The sequence below is a fragment of the Lineus longissimus genome, chromosome 17 (assembly GCF_910592395.1).
Source record: "Lineus longissimus chromosome 17, tnLinLong1.2, whole genome shotgun sequence".
NCBI classification, from domain to species: domain Eukaryota; kingdom Metazoa; phylum Nemertea; class Pilidiophora; order Heteronemertea; family Lineidae; genus Lineus; species Lineus longissimus.
The window spans coordinates 14,236,789-14,252,538 of record NC_088324.1 but is presented as its reverse complement, the minus strand read 5'-3'; the positions used below and the strand labels follow the sequence as shown (position 1 = coordinate 14,252,538).

The 15,750-nt window shown below is 40.5% G+C and overlaps 1 protein-coding gene across 3 annotated transcripts; it reads left to right on the top strand.

Annotated features, from left to right (window-relative positions):
* Positions 1-1,494: 1,494 nt before the first annotated feature.
* LOC135501280 (rab-like protein 6) lies at positions 1,495-15,292 on the top strand. Of its 3 annotated transcripts, XM_064793310.1 has the most exons (15): positions 1,495-1,888; positions 4,401-4,507; positions 4,679-4,807; positions 5,522-5,575; positions 7,842-7,933; positions 8,892-9,032; positions 9,268-9,373; positions 9,692-9,795; positions 10,016-10,197; positions 10,426-10,665; positions 11,062-11,124; positions 12,316-12,469; positions 12,662-13,247; positions 13,344-13,577; positions 13,744-15,292. In XM_064793310.1, exons 1-15 carry the CDS (start codon positions 1,747-1,749, stop codon positions 13,993-13,995), a joined length of 2,586 nt encoding a protein of 861 aa, XP_064649380.1. In that variant the 5' UTR covers positions 1,495-1,746; the 3' UTR covers positions 13,996-15,292. The 3 variants fall into 3 exon arrangements, with proteins under 3 accessions (XP_064649380.1, XP_064649381.1, XP_064649382.1); XM_064793311.1 differs by lacking the exon at positions 5,522-5,575; XM_064793312.1 differs by lacking the exon at positions 11,062-11,124.
* The last annotated feature ends 458 nt before the right edge of the window (positions 15,293-15,750 follow it).

Genomic DNA, 15,750 nt, shown 5'->3' with positions numbered 1-15,750 from the left:
GAGTGCCAACGTTCGGGGGGGGGGGGGGTGTAATCATTCCGGAAACCCGGCCTTAGGAAAAATGTGGTAAAAAAGGAAAGAATAAGATAGAAAGGGTTAAACAAATTGAAAAACGAATGAGGAGCTAGCATTTCGAACCGGGAAATGGAGTTACAAAGACTTAAGCTGACTAGTCTTTGAATCGGGGGCCAGCCTTTGAATCGGAAGCTGGAGTTAGAAATTAACCCCTCTGCTCCTGCCTATAGTCCCCCTTTACGACAATAGATGATATTAATAATAACAACAATTCAAACAAGGGCGGACCAAGGAGCCGGAAAAAGAGAGTTCGTGCACTGCATTTCTCATCGAACGATCCCGGTGTGTTGTAATCCGACAAATAGGGCTGGACCCCACTTTATCCAGGGGGTCATTTTCTCCTTCTACACTGGGATGAGTGTGTATGAGTGAATAAACAAGAAAATGAAAGAAAAGAAAAAACGAAAACAAGAGGAAAACTGTAACCATCGGGAGTCGAACCAGTGACCATCTGATCGTAAGTCAAGCCCTCTAACCGCTGAGCCATCAATACTTCCATGTTAGCGCAAGATTTTCTTTGCCCTTCATACTTCTAGTAAGAACGCATTGTGAGGGATGTTTTCCCCCTGACACCGTTCAGGTTGTCGCCATATTGAAATATCAGTCCATGTGTGACTAGGTCGCGCAGATATCAGGGTGATTTGCCGAAATAGATCCAAAGTATCTTATATTTCGATATTTGTACCGATTTTTCTCAATATGTCGTATTTACATAGCTCGGGGATATTTTTGATAATGTTCGAAGCTAATTTTAACGTTCGAATGGCGTTTTGATAAATGTTTTTAGAACCAAGGTCAACGGGGTCAAAAGAAATAGTTTTTGGTGCCAATGACGTCAGCAATGGCGGGTGTGGTATAAGGTACGAGTCGATTTTCTTGGAATCGTGTAGAAGTTGCGAGTGTTATCTGGTGCATGCAGGGCCAATGCATAGATGTGCGAGGGCCGACTTTGGGGGGGGGGGGGTAATCATTCTGGAAACCTGGCTTTAGGAAAAATGTGTCTCAATTTCACCATGGCCTTTGGCCAATCCACGATCACCATGGTAATCTGACCGCACTTCACCATGGTGAATTGGGACGGTGAATCTTTTGTATGGTTGGCATGGTAAATTCTTTTACCCGTTCGAATTACCCGCGTAAATGACGTCAAGCCGTCGATAGTTCTAAGTAAATTTATTGCATTCTAGCGATGGCTCAGAATCGACACTACTTGATTTTGAAAATAGTTCAAATTGGTTAATATCACTTCGCAAAACACAAAATCTATTAAAACCATATTTTTTAAATATCAAATTGATATTATTAACATTTTACATAAATGTGTTAATTTTGAGAGTTTTTTTGAGAATAGAAAATCACTTATGTTGCCAAAACTTATAGCACTATTTTAGCAGGTTCTCGCGCAGAGACATTCTTAATCGGAGGTGTTCCAAGGCTCTTCCACCTCATCGTGAATTTTATCAAAATAAACTTCGTAATTCGCCAAAATATTCTATTTTTAACACGGATATAGATACTATCCACATAGCTCTACACTTCCGTGTGATAAAAACGTGTGATATATTAACAATCAAGCTGCCATACTTGATATTATGCTGATTGTATCATGATTTTTATGTTTTTGTGACAGAAATGAGAAAGGGTGAACACTGAATTCAGTCAAAAACCAAGATGAGTTTCTTTAGAAAAGTGTTTGGTGGATCCAATCATAACCTTCAGAATGCTACAAGCCCGGAGAGTTCGCATCCTTCAGGAATGCAGGCAATGTCAGCGACACTACAGCGAAAGTTTGCTCGTGGCGTCCAATACAACAGTAAGTTTTGTTGAGACACGAGGTGACGTACTCGACTCTTAGTCTTAGTCTTATATGTTTTACTACTTTGACCACCGTATGACTGATAATTGCTTTATTGTCAATCTTTCAATTTGACTGGTGAGCAGGGGACAAACTCAATGTCATGAATTGGTATTTGTGAACCTGCCTTCCTTAGTGTTTTATTTCAGACAGAAGTTGGAGCTAGGAGATACAAGATAGGCTACGTCATGACGACAACTGGGCCTGAGAATTTTCTTTGCTTTTTCTTCATCATCGTAATAAATTGTAATGTTGTAAAGAGTCTCTTTCTTTGGACTCTGGGGTCATAAACAATCTGTTTTTTGATAGCATGTAAATTTCTCTCCTATAAACCAAAGAAATAACCTTGAAATCTTATTTCCTGTCACTATACAATGTACAGTAGAACCTCTCTATTATTAAGGACACCCTCGGGATTGACAACTGCTGTCCTTAATAGAGAGGTTGTCCTTAGTAGAGAGGTGTCCGCTAACAGAGGTTCCACTGTATCTCCTGGTGATACATGGTAACTAATGAAATACATCTCATGACAGGTGCCGTTGTTATTGCAGCAATGGGCAGCTTGAAGACATCATAGTGAATTTATACTTGTATAATACATTCAGTGACAATAGGAGCACAGCTTTATACCAAGTACATTGTATACTTCCCTCTCCCTATACTACATGCAACCAAGAGTGTGCATTTGTCATGGCACCTTGTTTGTCATTGTATGTGCTCTAAATGGCAGCAAAATCTGTCCGGTTGGTAACAGAGAACAATATTACAATTTCATGAATCTGTCTGGGTGCTAATTTCTTTATCAGGGTGCTGAAATGGAAGAAAATGATTTTGTCTGGGTACTGGGCAAAAAGTGTAGTGGAGAACTCTGAGTGCATTTATCCTTTGCGTTGCAATATCTGGAAAAACGAATTGCTGAGCCGGTAAAGAAAGACTGCAGCTTTCAAATAGCCATCATGACAGGCCATCCATATACAATACAAGAACCCTTATTCCATTATGTCCATGGCAACCAATTGGAATTCTTTGTTTCTTTAGAACTCATTTAGACCAAATAGCATCAGGCAATGTGGAACTTAGTGCCAGAATCAGAATTTATATACTAACCCTGGGGAGTACATTTGTATCTCAAGCCAATGAACATAAAACAATATTTTCCCTGGCTTTTCATTGAAGGCATCTGACCCATCACTCAGTGTTTTTTAGTGCGTTGTTTGTGCAGACACCAATTTCACAATTTTGTTCTTAAACTAGTTGGCTGTTTTTTCTTGTGATGAAGCATTGAACTCATACCAAAGTTGTTATGCACAAGTGTTCATGAATACGTAATAAATTGGTTAACTAATGCTAGAGATATTGACAGAAGGCTGTAGAGTAGTAAATTATGTGTTGCTCTCAGCCTACTGTAGCTAGCTTATCCAATGATTGATCAGCATTCACCCAGGCCACACCAGGACATTTATCAAACTTCATATAATGGGTTTCCAATACAAAGTGTAGATTCGTCCAACGCTAATGTACTGAGCAGTACATGTGCATTGTACAACAAATGTTCATACTTGTAACATCCGCTGGACTGTTTTATATAAATATAATATTGTCTATTGGGACAGTGACTGAAAAGACAGCTTTTCAATGATAGTGATAATTGGTTAAAATGGCATTGTTTTCTTATTATGTTTAATTGGCACTTGCACTGGATGTGAAGGTCAAAGTCAATGGTCGAGTAGTTAACTCATCATGAACAACAGCCTGCTAGATGTACACCTGTACATCTTGTTATTTTTTGAAAATTTATTAAATATCCCCAAAATAATTTTTTAAATAACGTTTAAAAAATAATGTTTTTTGTGCTGTTCAGCCTAGTTTGGGGATATTTTTTGTCAGGGTTTACATTGACCACCGCATATTGTTATTCAAATCCTTGACCCTGTCCTTATCTAAGACTTACTCCTCCAAAACGAGAAGATTCCCAGCCCCATACATGACAAGATGAGTCTATTTATTGGATTTATTATGGTAATAATCTAATGTCGAGTCGAAAGCAATCACTGCTTGACAGAATGGCCATGTCATCAGCTTGTCAATGAGACGTGCAGGATTTATGTTGGGTTCTGCATTAAGGATGCATTAAATAGTGTCTTGCATCCCCTTCTATCACACAGTTTGGTGCAGAAGTAATGGCAATGTACACTCCTAAATTCTCAATTTCAGAATTTGCATGATTTGATTCATGTGCCATGCTGGGATTAACAATGACTGCTTTTCATGTATTTCATAGATTGGTGATAAGAATTCGGTTTCCCAAAGCACTAATTCATCATCTTCTGAATGTTATCGTTTCAAGGGAGATTACCATACGTTAAGATTAAGAAGAGAAAAATATTGTAATATGAGGGAATAGTTTCCCTGCTCCATCATTAGTACCAGTTTTCAGGATCTTATTTGTTTTTTGTGTGTTTCATTACAGTGAAGATCATCATCCGCGGTGACAGGAACACAGGCAAGACATGTTTGTTCCAGCGCCTCCAAGGACAGAAGTTCAAAGAGGAGTACATACCCACTGAAGAGATCCAGGTGAGAGAGGTCAAGAGACCAGAGACAGTGTCAGTCATGTCAGAGTGCTAGAAGAAGAACTGGGTACTGTATAGACCAAGATGTCATCTATGAAGATGATGGTGACAGATCACAAGGAAGCAATGTTGTGCAGTTCACGAGCATACAATATTATCCATTCTCTGTCTCCAGGTTGCGAGTATACAATGGAACTATAAAGCCACAGATGACGTGGTGAAAGTCGAGGTCTGGGACGTTGTGGACAAGGGCAAAAAGAAAAAGAAGCAAGATGGATTAAAGTTGGACAACACGCAGCAGGGGGTGAGGACACTTTATCATTTCGGCATGTTGCGCTTGGTTTATTTCACAGGATTTTGTGATCAAGTGCTTTTGATGAGACATGGTGGCATCGTCCAAAATATTGAATGCTAAATTAAGCTTGGCTGCTCTACGACTACATGGGATAGCTTTCGGGATTTAAATGTGACAATATTAGGCTACCAGCAAAACTACAGTCGCAGATGCTATCAGATGACTCAAGCTAGTTACTCTGTGAATGATGCAGTAAAACATGAAAGTTGACATTTGAGAGTCTGATGGCATTTGCAAAGCTAAAAACATCAGAAACGTCGTGTGGTTTCAAACACCACCCCCTTCCAATAAGATGTCTGAATCAAAGTAAAGGCTTCTTCAAGGAAGTATTCTTGAAGTGGCATAACTATTGACTTTGTGTTAGATCTTCTCATTGAATCATGTCTTGTATGTAGGCTACATATGGAACAGTTTTTTACAAAAACCTGAATCCCAATATTTTGTTATGAATGCTTGGGTAGTCATTGATTTTAAAAGCTCCAGTGAGTCAAGTATTTTCCTGGTTACTTTGAATATGAACTAAATCAAATCTTTACACTTTACTTCAGTTCAAGGCATTTTATTGCATATCAAGAAAAGGCCCATCTAGTCAAGGCAACTTATATTATAGATATTCCCAGATTAAACCATACCTTCTTTTTTGATTTCCTGTTTATTTTGAAGATTTTGGAGCTCCACCAAAATGGCGGCAAACCAGTCAATGGCAGTATGAAATTGGTATCTAAAATAGTTTCAGTGTTTGGTGGTGAGGGTTCTCTGCTTGCTGAATCTGTTGACTTAGTGCTTGATCCCAATATGGCGTCCAGTCCTTACCACCTTGCCCCCTTTCGACTGCAAACCCTGTGCATCTGACTGTTCTTGCTTCAGTGTACTATCCCAAAAAGTTCTAAGAATAATCACACAGACGCTGTAAAGTCTGCAACTGTCTTCCACAAAGTGAAATACGAATATTTTGCTGATGCATGTTCTGGGCACGAGGGCACGTTTTCTTCATTTATGTTCAGGGAGCACTCTTGCAGAAAAGGATACACACTGCTTTCGATGTGTGTGATTTTGGGTGGTGGCATTTCTTCTGTATGTTTAGGGGAGTTGGTCTCTTCTGGAGTGGAACATTCTAGGTGTGATGGGTGCTTGCATACAGGTTTTTTACGGTGGCACAAGTACCTTAAGGTATCAAAGAGGATAAGATGATGACATTAGACCCCTCCTGATCTCTGAGAAGATATAAGTAAAATTAATTTGAGCTAGTAATAGTATTAGTCCAAAGTGTTTGCTTTTGGGGCTCCAAGTAAGCCCTATTAATTCATTATTTTCTGGCTGTAAGTCCAATGTGAGTGTTTTTTGGCTCTGTGAATGAAACATGTAGCTGCATATGATAACTGTCTATAGTCAGTAATCTACACTGCCCATGCATGAACCACACAAACATGAACTGGGTATAGACATGATACATAAACCGGTCACATCTGGAAATCTAGCCTTGAATATTATCCTCATTGGTCCACCATCTGGGCAATGATATTCAGGATTGATGTCGTATCGATAAATGACGATAGATTCACTTTCCGGCTGCAATTGGAATTGTGAATGATGTCACGCATGACAAAGCTGGTTGATATTCTTTTATGACATCAATTTTGATTCAAAAACTGTGACAAACTGTGCACTGGGTATGTGACATTCTGAATTCTGAAGTAGAGACTATGTCTGTCTGAATTGACTTAGATATACCGTATTTTCCGGATTATCCCCCGCACTGCCCTATGACCCGCACCCCCTTTGACCATTACCTAAAGTCACGCAAGACCCGCACCTGATTATGACCCGCACTGCTCCAAGACCCGCATTCTCCAAAAATAGTAAGCCATTCATTGATGTTGACATCCTAGAACCGCCATGTTTTTTTTAATTGTTAACCAAAGTGGATCAATTCCAGCATGGCCGTAACTATTTTCCCTAGCGGAGACATCACAAACTATGCGATCATGGCGGAAATATTGGTTGAAAACAATACGAAAACGATGGACATAAATCCTTATCAAGTAACCAGTTTGGTCCCCTTTTTTTTCTTTGGGGTTGGGGCTTATCCCTCTCAGAATCCACGCAAGACCCGCACCTTTGTATTACCCGCACCCCCACTTTTTGGGCCTGTTTGAGGGCAAAAAGCCGCGGGTCATACGCCGGAAAATACGGTACTCAAGAAATATGCTTACGCCCGAACGGTCTACCAATACTCATCACCATTTCCATTACCGGTACCGGAGATAGGCTAGATAAGAAAACTATAGATCTATAACACGACCCCTGGGTGAGATCTTGGAGTGGTGGGACTGAAGCCGATAAGAGAAGCTGGCTAGATGCGTGTCGGCCTATATTCAGGGTAGATGTATTCCAATGACAGATTTTCTGGAGACGTCGCAAAATATAGATGTTGGCGTAATGTCGCAATGCAAATCTGTACCTTTCGTCAGTATCAGAAGCAACAGTTCAATTCTCTGTTGCTAACGGTCATGTAGTTCTGTCTGCAGTTAAAGGAAAAATATAGGCAGCAGCCAAGTTGGTCTGAGTAAGTTACACAAAGTGGCTGATAGGATCTCTCCCATCTCACAGTACATAGAAACTGGTCACCCTTTAAGCCAGTAGCAGGTTACATAGTCAGCAAGACCACGGCCCCTCTTTCAAAATGTCTTGAGTGTTGGTTGATGTCATCCATTCTATTAGACTCAGCCCATCTCTGTGTTTGTTCATCTGATCCAATAGCAGATCCCAATCCAATACATCTGACCTGATCAGACACATGGACAATTTTCAATACTGTCTAGCAAGTCTTCCAGCTTTGATTAAGGGACTGAAGATGGATCAGGAAGAAATGATCTGTTATTAATGAAGTGTGTGTGGACACAATTGGACTTATTGTCCAGGCGTGCTTTTCTGCTCGGTTTAGGATTCTGGCTCTTTACAAGAGTATGTTCTATTTCTGCAGGTTTATGAAGATCCTTGTCTGGATGCTGAGTTTGTGGACGTCTATAAAGGAACACATGGTGTGATCTTGATATTCGACATAACGAAATCATGGTAAGTCCAAACCAGTTTTCCAGTTAAGTATCAGTATCAGGGAGCCTCGACAGAGCAAAGTTAGTACAAGCTTATAATCATCTAAAGAGGAAACACAAAAGAGGGAGGGAAAAAGCAATTTTATACTTCTGACTTCTATCCCTTGTGTTGTTCCATATAATAGGCTTTCTCCCCACAAACTGCTTAAAAAGGATCTGCCTACCAGGATCGCATCATGTCTTGCTAAACCATGCACGATGAGATCGATAAGATAAACTGGCAATATCCCAGGTACATAGAACTCCAACTGTAAAGACATGATCCTGTTGTGTACCTGTATTGATTGTAGAGTACGGAAGTATGAGCCTGAGCAAGTGCTCAGAATGAGCGTTGGGCCAAAATGCCAACCAACATCACATCATGTCTTGCTAAAACGTACATGACAAGATCGACTAGATAAACAGGCGATATCATTGGTGAACGCTGATCCCCTGTTTTGTATTGATCGGGAGGTACACCGTTACGATTGGGTATATCGTACCATATGCTGTGGCTGTGGACTCTATTGTGTCGCTTCCTCATATTAGCACATAAACACTTGCACTGTGATTTGAACTGTGGCATGGTCCTTGGGCTTCAACCCGCCGGGTTCAATCAGTTATAGATTTTCTGGCTTCATTTCCGATGGATAGCATTTAATCTCTTAAACCTTCTCATAAGCTTCAGGAAATGATGTCGGTTTCCATGGTAACATGGCTAAGACCAATCAAACTGATGAGAATCGCAGGTGTCTTGATCAGAAAGTGATCTTGATGGTCAAGTGTCTGTAATTCGAGTGTGTAGTCAATTCAAATCAGCTGTTTTGCTCTTCACTGGTCTCCTGTTAGCCTAGCCCACGGTCCAAGTGATTTGCGAGTCTCAGCATATTCACCACCATTATGTCAGTAGATTGTAATCAAAACCATCTTTGTCTTTACAGGACATATGACTATTTAGAACGCGAGATAGCCAAAGTTCCCCTAAACATCCCGATCCTGATTCTGGCCAACCACCGAGATATGGGCCACCACCGCACCGTGTCGGAGGAAAAGGTCAGGTACTTTGTGGAGGAATCAATAAAGTAAGTACGACATTCAAAAAGGACGGAACCCTAAATTTCCTCTGCCAAATTTGTCAGTTCTTGTGGGAGGCCGGTGCTGGATTCCCCTCCCTGCCGGATCCACACCTGACATCATAACTCCATGCAGCCAGCTGGGGGCCAAGATTAACAAGCCATTTTGCAAAACAAGAATGCTGAAACCCTTTCATGCAGGTGCAAGTAATGGATTCCTTTATTCTATACTTTTCCATTGCAGGTCTGGTCAGTTCCCTGCCATTCGCTATGCCGAGGCCTCAATGAGGAATGGGTTTGGTTTGAAATACATCCACAAATTCTTCAACCTGCCATTCTTAACACTTCAGGTAAGTTCAGAGAATATTGCTGAACAGAAGTGGAGGCCATTGGAGCAGAGTGCACCAACTTGTCTTAGACGGCTGTAATGAGAGGGATCCGAATGCCCAGAAAAAAAAGTGCAGAAAGGGGCTGACCTAATAAAGTATTAGTATACAATGTGCCAACTCCTTCCCAAAATGTCAAATGCACAGAAGTAAGGGAGGGTAAGATGCCTCTTATGGCATTTGATAGTCTGTAAATCTAGCTACTGCCATTCATTACGCTACTGGCCAGTTAAAATAGGATATCAGGTGACTATCATGTAAAATTTCTTCATCTCTCTTCAGCGAGAAACATTACTAAAGCAGCTCGAGACAAATTCCCGGGATATTGAATGCACGATGGAGGAGCTTGATATCCATGAAGAGTCAGAGGAACAGAATTATGACCTGTAAGACATCCTAATTTTTGTCATTTGAAGAAAGATCGTACGCTGTAGTAAAGAGGCCTGAGAAATGCGCAGAAATGCTAGAACTCGTGAACCAGCTTATCTTTGCGGGTGCTCACATAAGCATGGATTATGGCCAAGACTCTCCACCCCTGCAGAGAAGGTCCCTGACTTGTCCCTTTCGTATGTCAGTCTCTATAAAATATTCTCTTCTATTTTCCAGATTCTCTGATAACCTCAGTGTGCGCCGCCGTGAACAGCAAGAGAAACTCTCAGAGAAGGCCATCAAGGACGCCAAACTGAAAGAGATAGACACTGCTGAGGCTGCATTAGCTGCTGCAGCAAGGAATCCTAAGGAAAATGGCCCAGTCGCCAATGTAAAAATACCCACTACAGTCAAATCTGGTGAGTTTGATAGAATCATGTGGTCCTGTGTTCTATTAAGGTCATGTGTTGCAGATGAAAGTGGATGTATGATGGCATAGCCACAGGGGACTGGTAGTGTGAATCGCCTCCTTTTCGGGAAAGATTATTGAAATAGACCATCTTCAAAATTGAGTGGAAAATTACAAGGTAGATTTCTAGTTTCTAACCTTAGATACCGTAGCTAACAATCTAACCGTCTGTTTCAAGCACCGCCGCCAAAGCCTATTGCTGGCCTAGACCTGACCAGCCCGCTGCCATCTCCATTCTCAACAACCTCGACCCAAGCCACCACGCCAAGTCTTACAACTCCTGCCAGTCATCCATCATCCGTCACAACAACGCCTGCCACGACACCACAGACGGATGGACAGAAATCGGGCGGATTCATGTCAAGGATATTCGGAAAGAAACCCCAGGATCTGAAAGAGGTGGAGCCTGAATTGAATGGTAGGTGTTTGTTTATGCAGAAACTGACAGCTAGTTTCTGGTTTTTATCATTATGAAACAGTTATTGTCAATCAACTTTACCAGAAACTGAGAACGGCCTTTGGAGGAGCTCAGAATTGGTCTGCATGCCCGTAGTCTGGCTTGGGTGCGATATTTTACATATAGATGGAGTATTTGTGGAAATACTGACCATTTTATAAGACAATTCAATAGTTAGTGTTGGGTTTTTGAGTCAATCGCATTATAGCTGACCTGCTGCTACCATTCAACCTCACTGACTGTTGTATCATGAATCATAAACTTGTAATGCCCTAGTTGATGTTCAGCATTTTGCCATGGAGTATTGGGGACTTAATGAGGGCGACCTTATTGCTAACCCACACTCTGCCTTTTCAGGGATTGTACTCCTACCGTTCGAGCACTCCTCGACCTCTCCGCCTCCACAGCCAGTCCCTATAGGTGAATCCAGTGAATGGACTGTCGCCTAGTTGTAGACTTTCCTCTGTTATTTACAAAGACTGGTGGTGACAGTTTTCCAGCCCCTAAAGTCTGTTTAACATGATTGAAACTGACCCTCTGATTTTTTTGGTGATTTCACACAGAAAATGTCATATTTCTTCTGAACGTGCTGAAATTATTAACTTTGCCAGAATTGGATAAACCATGACTGAGAACAATTCATTTGAAGCAAAATACTGACAAATCATTATAAATTTGAGCACTTACGCTTCGTACAAGGAATTCTCTGTATCCTGTACATTTGTTACCATCAGTCTAGCTTGGAATGGGTGTATCAAACTTTTGAGTTTTTCAAAATTGATTTCTTAACTGTCTGGAAATTTATATTGAGATTGAGCCAAGCCTGCGTATGAATGGTCATGACTAATATTGTGCACTTTCATTCCATTATTTTACCCTCGCCTTGTATGTGCACGCTTCAAATAAGTTAAAACTGCAGTTTATCATGAAACTTCTCAGGGGTACATGTAAATGAAAGAATGTTTTAGCATTTTGTTTTTTCACATAATATCACAATGAAATGTCCCTTTTAGAAGAATTTTCAGGTAGTTAGGAAAGAGAGTCAGTGTTTTCCGGAATGGCTTCTGTTTTTCTTGGATTTCAGATTATGTGTCGCTTATTTCACGATGGGGCCTGAGTGAAGAATTCACTGCTAATCTTTTGCTCTGATGATAAATCATCATCTATCAAAACAAGGCCTTGGACTCTTTTTTGGGAAAAAGCAGTGAATTTTCAAGTTGCTTTCAAGATATTGTGCATCCCAACACCAGCATGCTTTGTTTGTCCTCTGCAAAGAGTTTTTGTTTGCAGTTCTATATTTGTGATCCTGGGCAGATCACTTGATGTCCTCATTTCTCTCCTCAGCCTTTGAGGACTCTAAGCTGTATCTGTGCAAGATGTGGAGGGTATATGTGCTTTTGTGTTCACTGTATTTCATTGTTTCTAAGAAAACTTTCATTCCCTGTGATCGATTTCAGGCCAATTGTGATGAAAAATTGTTGTTTTCACAATGATAATGGTCACTGTTTACAGTCACTCTTTTTGTGGGGTACCTAAAGTACACAAGTCTAGCCTCTTGTCAGTGTTACTAATAGTCTTCAAGTTTGCCTTATGTGTGTTTTTCCTTTTCAGTTATCCCAACCAATTCCACAGGAATGTCATCCGTCAAAAGTGTGGAGGATTTTGTGCCAGATGGCGGACTTGATAGTAAATTCTTAGACGATACTAATTTCAAGGATTCACGGGGCGCAAAATCAAGTCCTGCTCATCGCTTCGAGAGTGACAGGTAAGAAAAACTCTATGAAGGTTCATCTTTGAAGGTTGTGTTGATTAGATGAGAGTTTTGAACTTCTTCAACACTCAGTAATCAAGTCATGGACATTTCATCTTGACAATGTTATTGAATGATGTAAAAGAAATTTGAGGATTGTTTATCGAGGTCATTCTCATCTCTGACTGTCCTCTTGTTCATTTCTAGTGATGATGAAGGTCATAATCCGATGGTTGCTGGTTTCCAAGAAGACCTCGACTCAGACGACGAGGCAGTCATATCGGCGAAACCAGTCCTGAGTGTCAATATCAACGAATTGGAACTCTCCAGTGACGAAGATAATAAAACTCCTGTGATAAAAGAAGACAAGCACTTTGACTCTGAAGATGAGGGGAAAAGTTTCGGAATATCAAATAAAAACTCCACTTTAGACTTCGGTGGGCTGGGTATAAAAAGTGAATCACGCTCAATGTCTTCGTCCAATGAAAAAACTATGTCAAGTCCAGATTTGGGACACAAAACGGATGCTAGTCCAAAAATTGACTCTCATGTAAATATTGATATGAAAACCGACGCGAGTAAACAAGTTGATATAGAACGGACTAATCATGTTGGGGTGGCCGCCACTAATCACGTGGATGAGAGTGATACTGAAGGGGACGAGGTTGATAATGCTAATCATATAATGGTGCTTCAAGATGAGGATATTACTAGCGGTGAGGATGAGGGTGTCAAGGTGACGGTTGCCACGGAGACGTTAGCTGTGAATGGGATGCTCAGTAATGAGGAAAAGGTAATTTTAAAAACTGTCCACTAGCACAGTAGCACGAAAGGTATTTATAACATTCTTAATACATTAACCAAGTGTGTATCACTTTCTCTCCTTCAGAACAAAGAAGAAAGCCCCGTCACATCGCCAGAGATAGAATACCCCGGCCTTTCACTCCAGTTCGAGGATTTAAGTGTCTTAGAAAAGGGCATGTCGTTCTCATCTGTGAGTCCAGCAGTCACGCCCTCAACAAATAGTGATGTTGCCGCTAGCAGTATCCAGGATACTGACACTGATAGCGTCAACTCATCAAAAAAGAAAAAGAAGACAAAGAAAGAAAAAGAGAAGGAAGGGGTAGGTTTTCTCGAGCAGACAACATTATAAAACCAAAATTTTCTCAAAAACTATTTCGTGGGTGCGACAACATTTGAAGAAATGTTTATCTAATGTCTGTTTTATCATGTTTTTCAGTTCGACCTCTTTAAATTTCAATCATCAATATTTTCTTCTCTCTATTCAGATTGAGGAAAAATCAACAAAGAAGAAAAAGAAGAAGAAAGACAGAGGCGAGGAAAATGGTGCTGACTTGAAAAAGTCGAAAGGTCAAAATCGCGATCAGGGAGGCGCAGATTCCGGTGACAAGAAGAAGAAGAAGAAAAAGAAGAAGGAAGAAGGACCACCAAAGAGTGGGCGGCCGGAGATGGATGCGCTTGAAGCTTTTCTTGGGCCAGATACGGGAAAATCTGGGGGAGCAGGATATGAGTCGTTATGAGGTTTGAATAGGAATCATGTATGAAGATTTGGAATCGGTTCGAATAAGACAAAGAGGGGACAGACCAGTGGGTAGGTTTGGAGTTGATCAGCTTTTGTGTGATACTACACATGGCAGCACAGGTATGATCCTTCTGCCCACATTCATCCTACACTCGAGTTCTAAGTCCCTTTGGTGAATTCTTCAAGAATAGAGACCTTACCATTGAATTCAGTGTCTCCAGCAAGGTGTCTCCAGTGCTCTTTACAGTGTTGAGCTGAGCTTATTTGGAGGTCTTCAAACTCTGTACCTTCTCTTGTAAGATATGTAAATACTTGTATGTCTATTTCCCTGGGAACCTTCCTGTAATATTTCAAATGAAGCTCTTCCTATGCCTTTGTGCTTATGGATTATTTATTTTTGGTTATAAACTCAATAGAGATAAATAGGAATTGCTATAAGTGCTAGCACTCAAAAGAAATAATGAAAGAAGTTGTACAGAAAAACAGGATTGTTTTGTACAGTAGAACCTCTCAATTGAGGACACCTTCGGGACTGACAAGTGCCGTCCATAATAAAGAGGTGTCCTGATAAGAAAGGTCAAATCGAATGGAAACAACCAATTTGGGACTAAAACTAGTGTCCCTAATAGAGAGGTTGTCCTTAATAGAGAGGTGTCCGCTAAGGGAGGTTCCACTGTACTTCTTTCATTCAATTTCTGCACTCATAGGATAAGGTTTCGAATATAAATTGTGATCCCTGGAAGTATTCTCCCATTTCAAGTATTTTACCCACCTGGACTATAATTGGTGATATGAATAAAGACCGGTAAATGATTTTACTTTCATGAAATATCTTGTACAAATATATACACCAGCCCTTTCTGTACAGAATTGAAATACAGCATTTACCGGTACTTGTCTTTATTTGTATCACCCAATGATTTTGTGATGTACTTGTATGCTCATATGCTGTCCAGTGATTTTTTTTTTTTAAAGAGTCATCAATCTCTGTACATGTATGTACATGTATGTAAACAACCAATAGGCTAGGCTCAGGCACTTTCACTTCAAATCAGGTAAAATTTGAAATGCCTGAATTGGAAATTGATATGAATGCTCATATTTTGAATTTGCATACATATGTATTTACTACTTTATGTCAGTATCCCTGTTAAAACATTGCTATGTGCATTGCTATAATCATGTAAATACATTTGCAGGAAAGTTATTTTTGTCATCGTGATTCCTTTTCGATAGTTCAAAGATTGGTTGATTTGTCATGTACGATGTAAATAAACTGATTTATAAAAAGGAAAGTTGTAGTTACTTTAAGTTTATAGAGAAAGTATGGTAAAGTGGTACAATTATGCTGCCTTTGTTTACATCAATATTCACTGACAGCTGTTCTCTGTGCCATATTGGCTGTAATTGTTCCGTGGCTATAGACTTTGTCTCTACAGCCTGAACTGCTGGATTGGTTACAATGGTTATATGACAAGACTTTTAGCCAGAATGTCAACCAGAGTGGGCCCCCGAGACGTGTGGCACCCACCAACTTTGGCAGATCCTTTAGTTTGTTTATCCATCAGTTTTTGTCGAGACACTATTTTTTTACTCTGAAGCATTAGAAGGATGCACCATCCACAGCTAGGCTTGATGCCAGATTTCTGCCAAGTAGATGGTTTCCACTGCCCAATCGACCTGATTGTACTGGAGTGGAGAATCGATTTCCGGAAGCTATGGACCTTGATCTTTTGGGACTGGTGAAATTGAG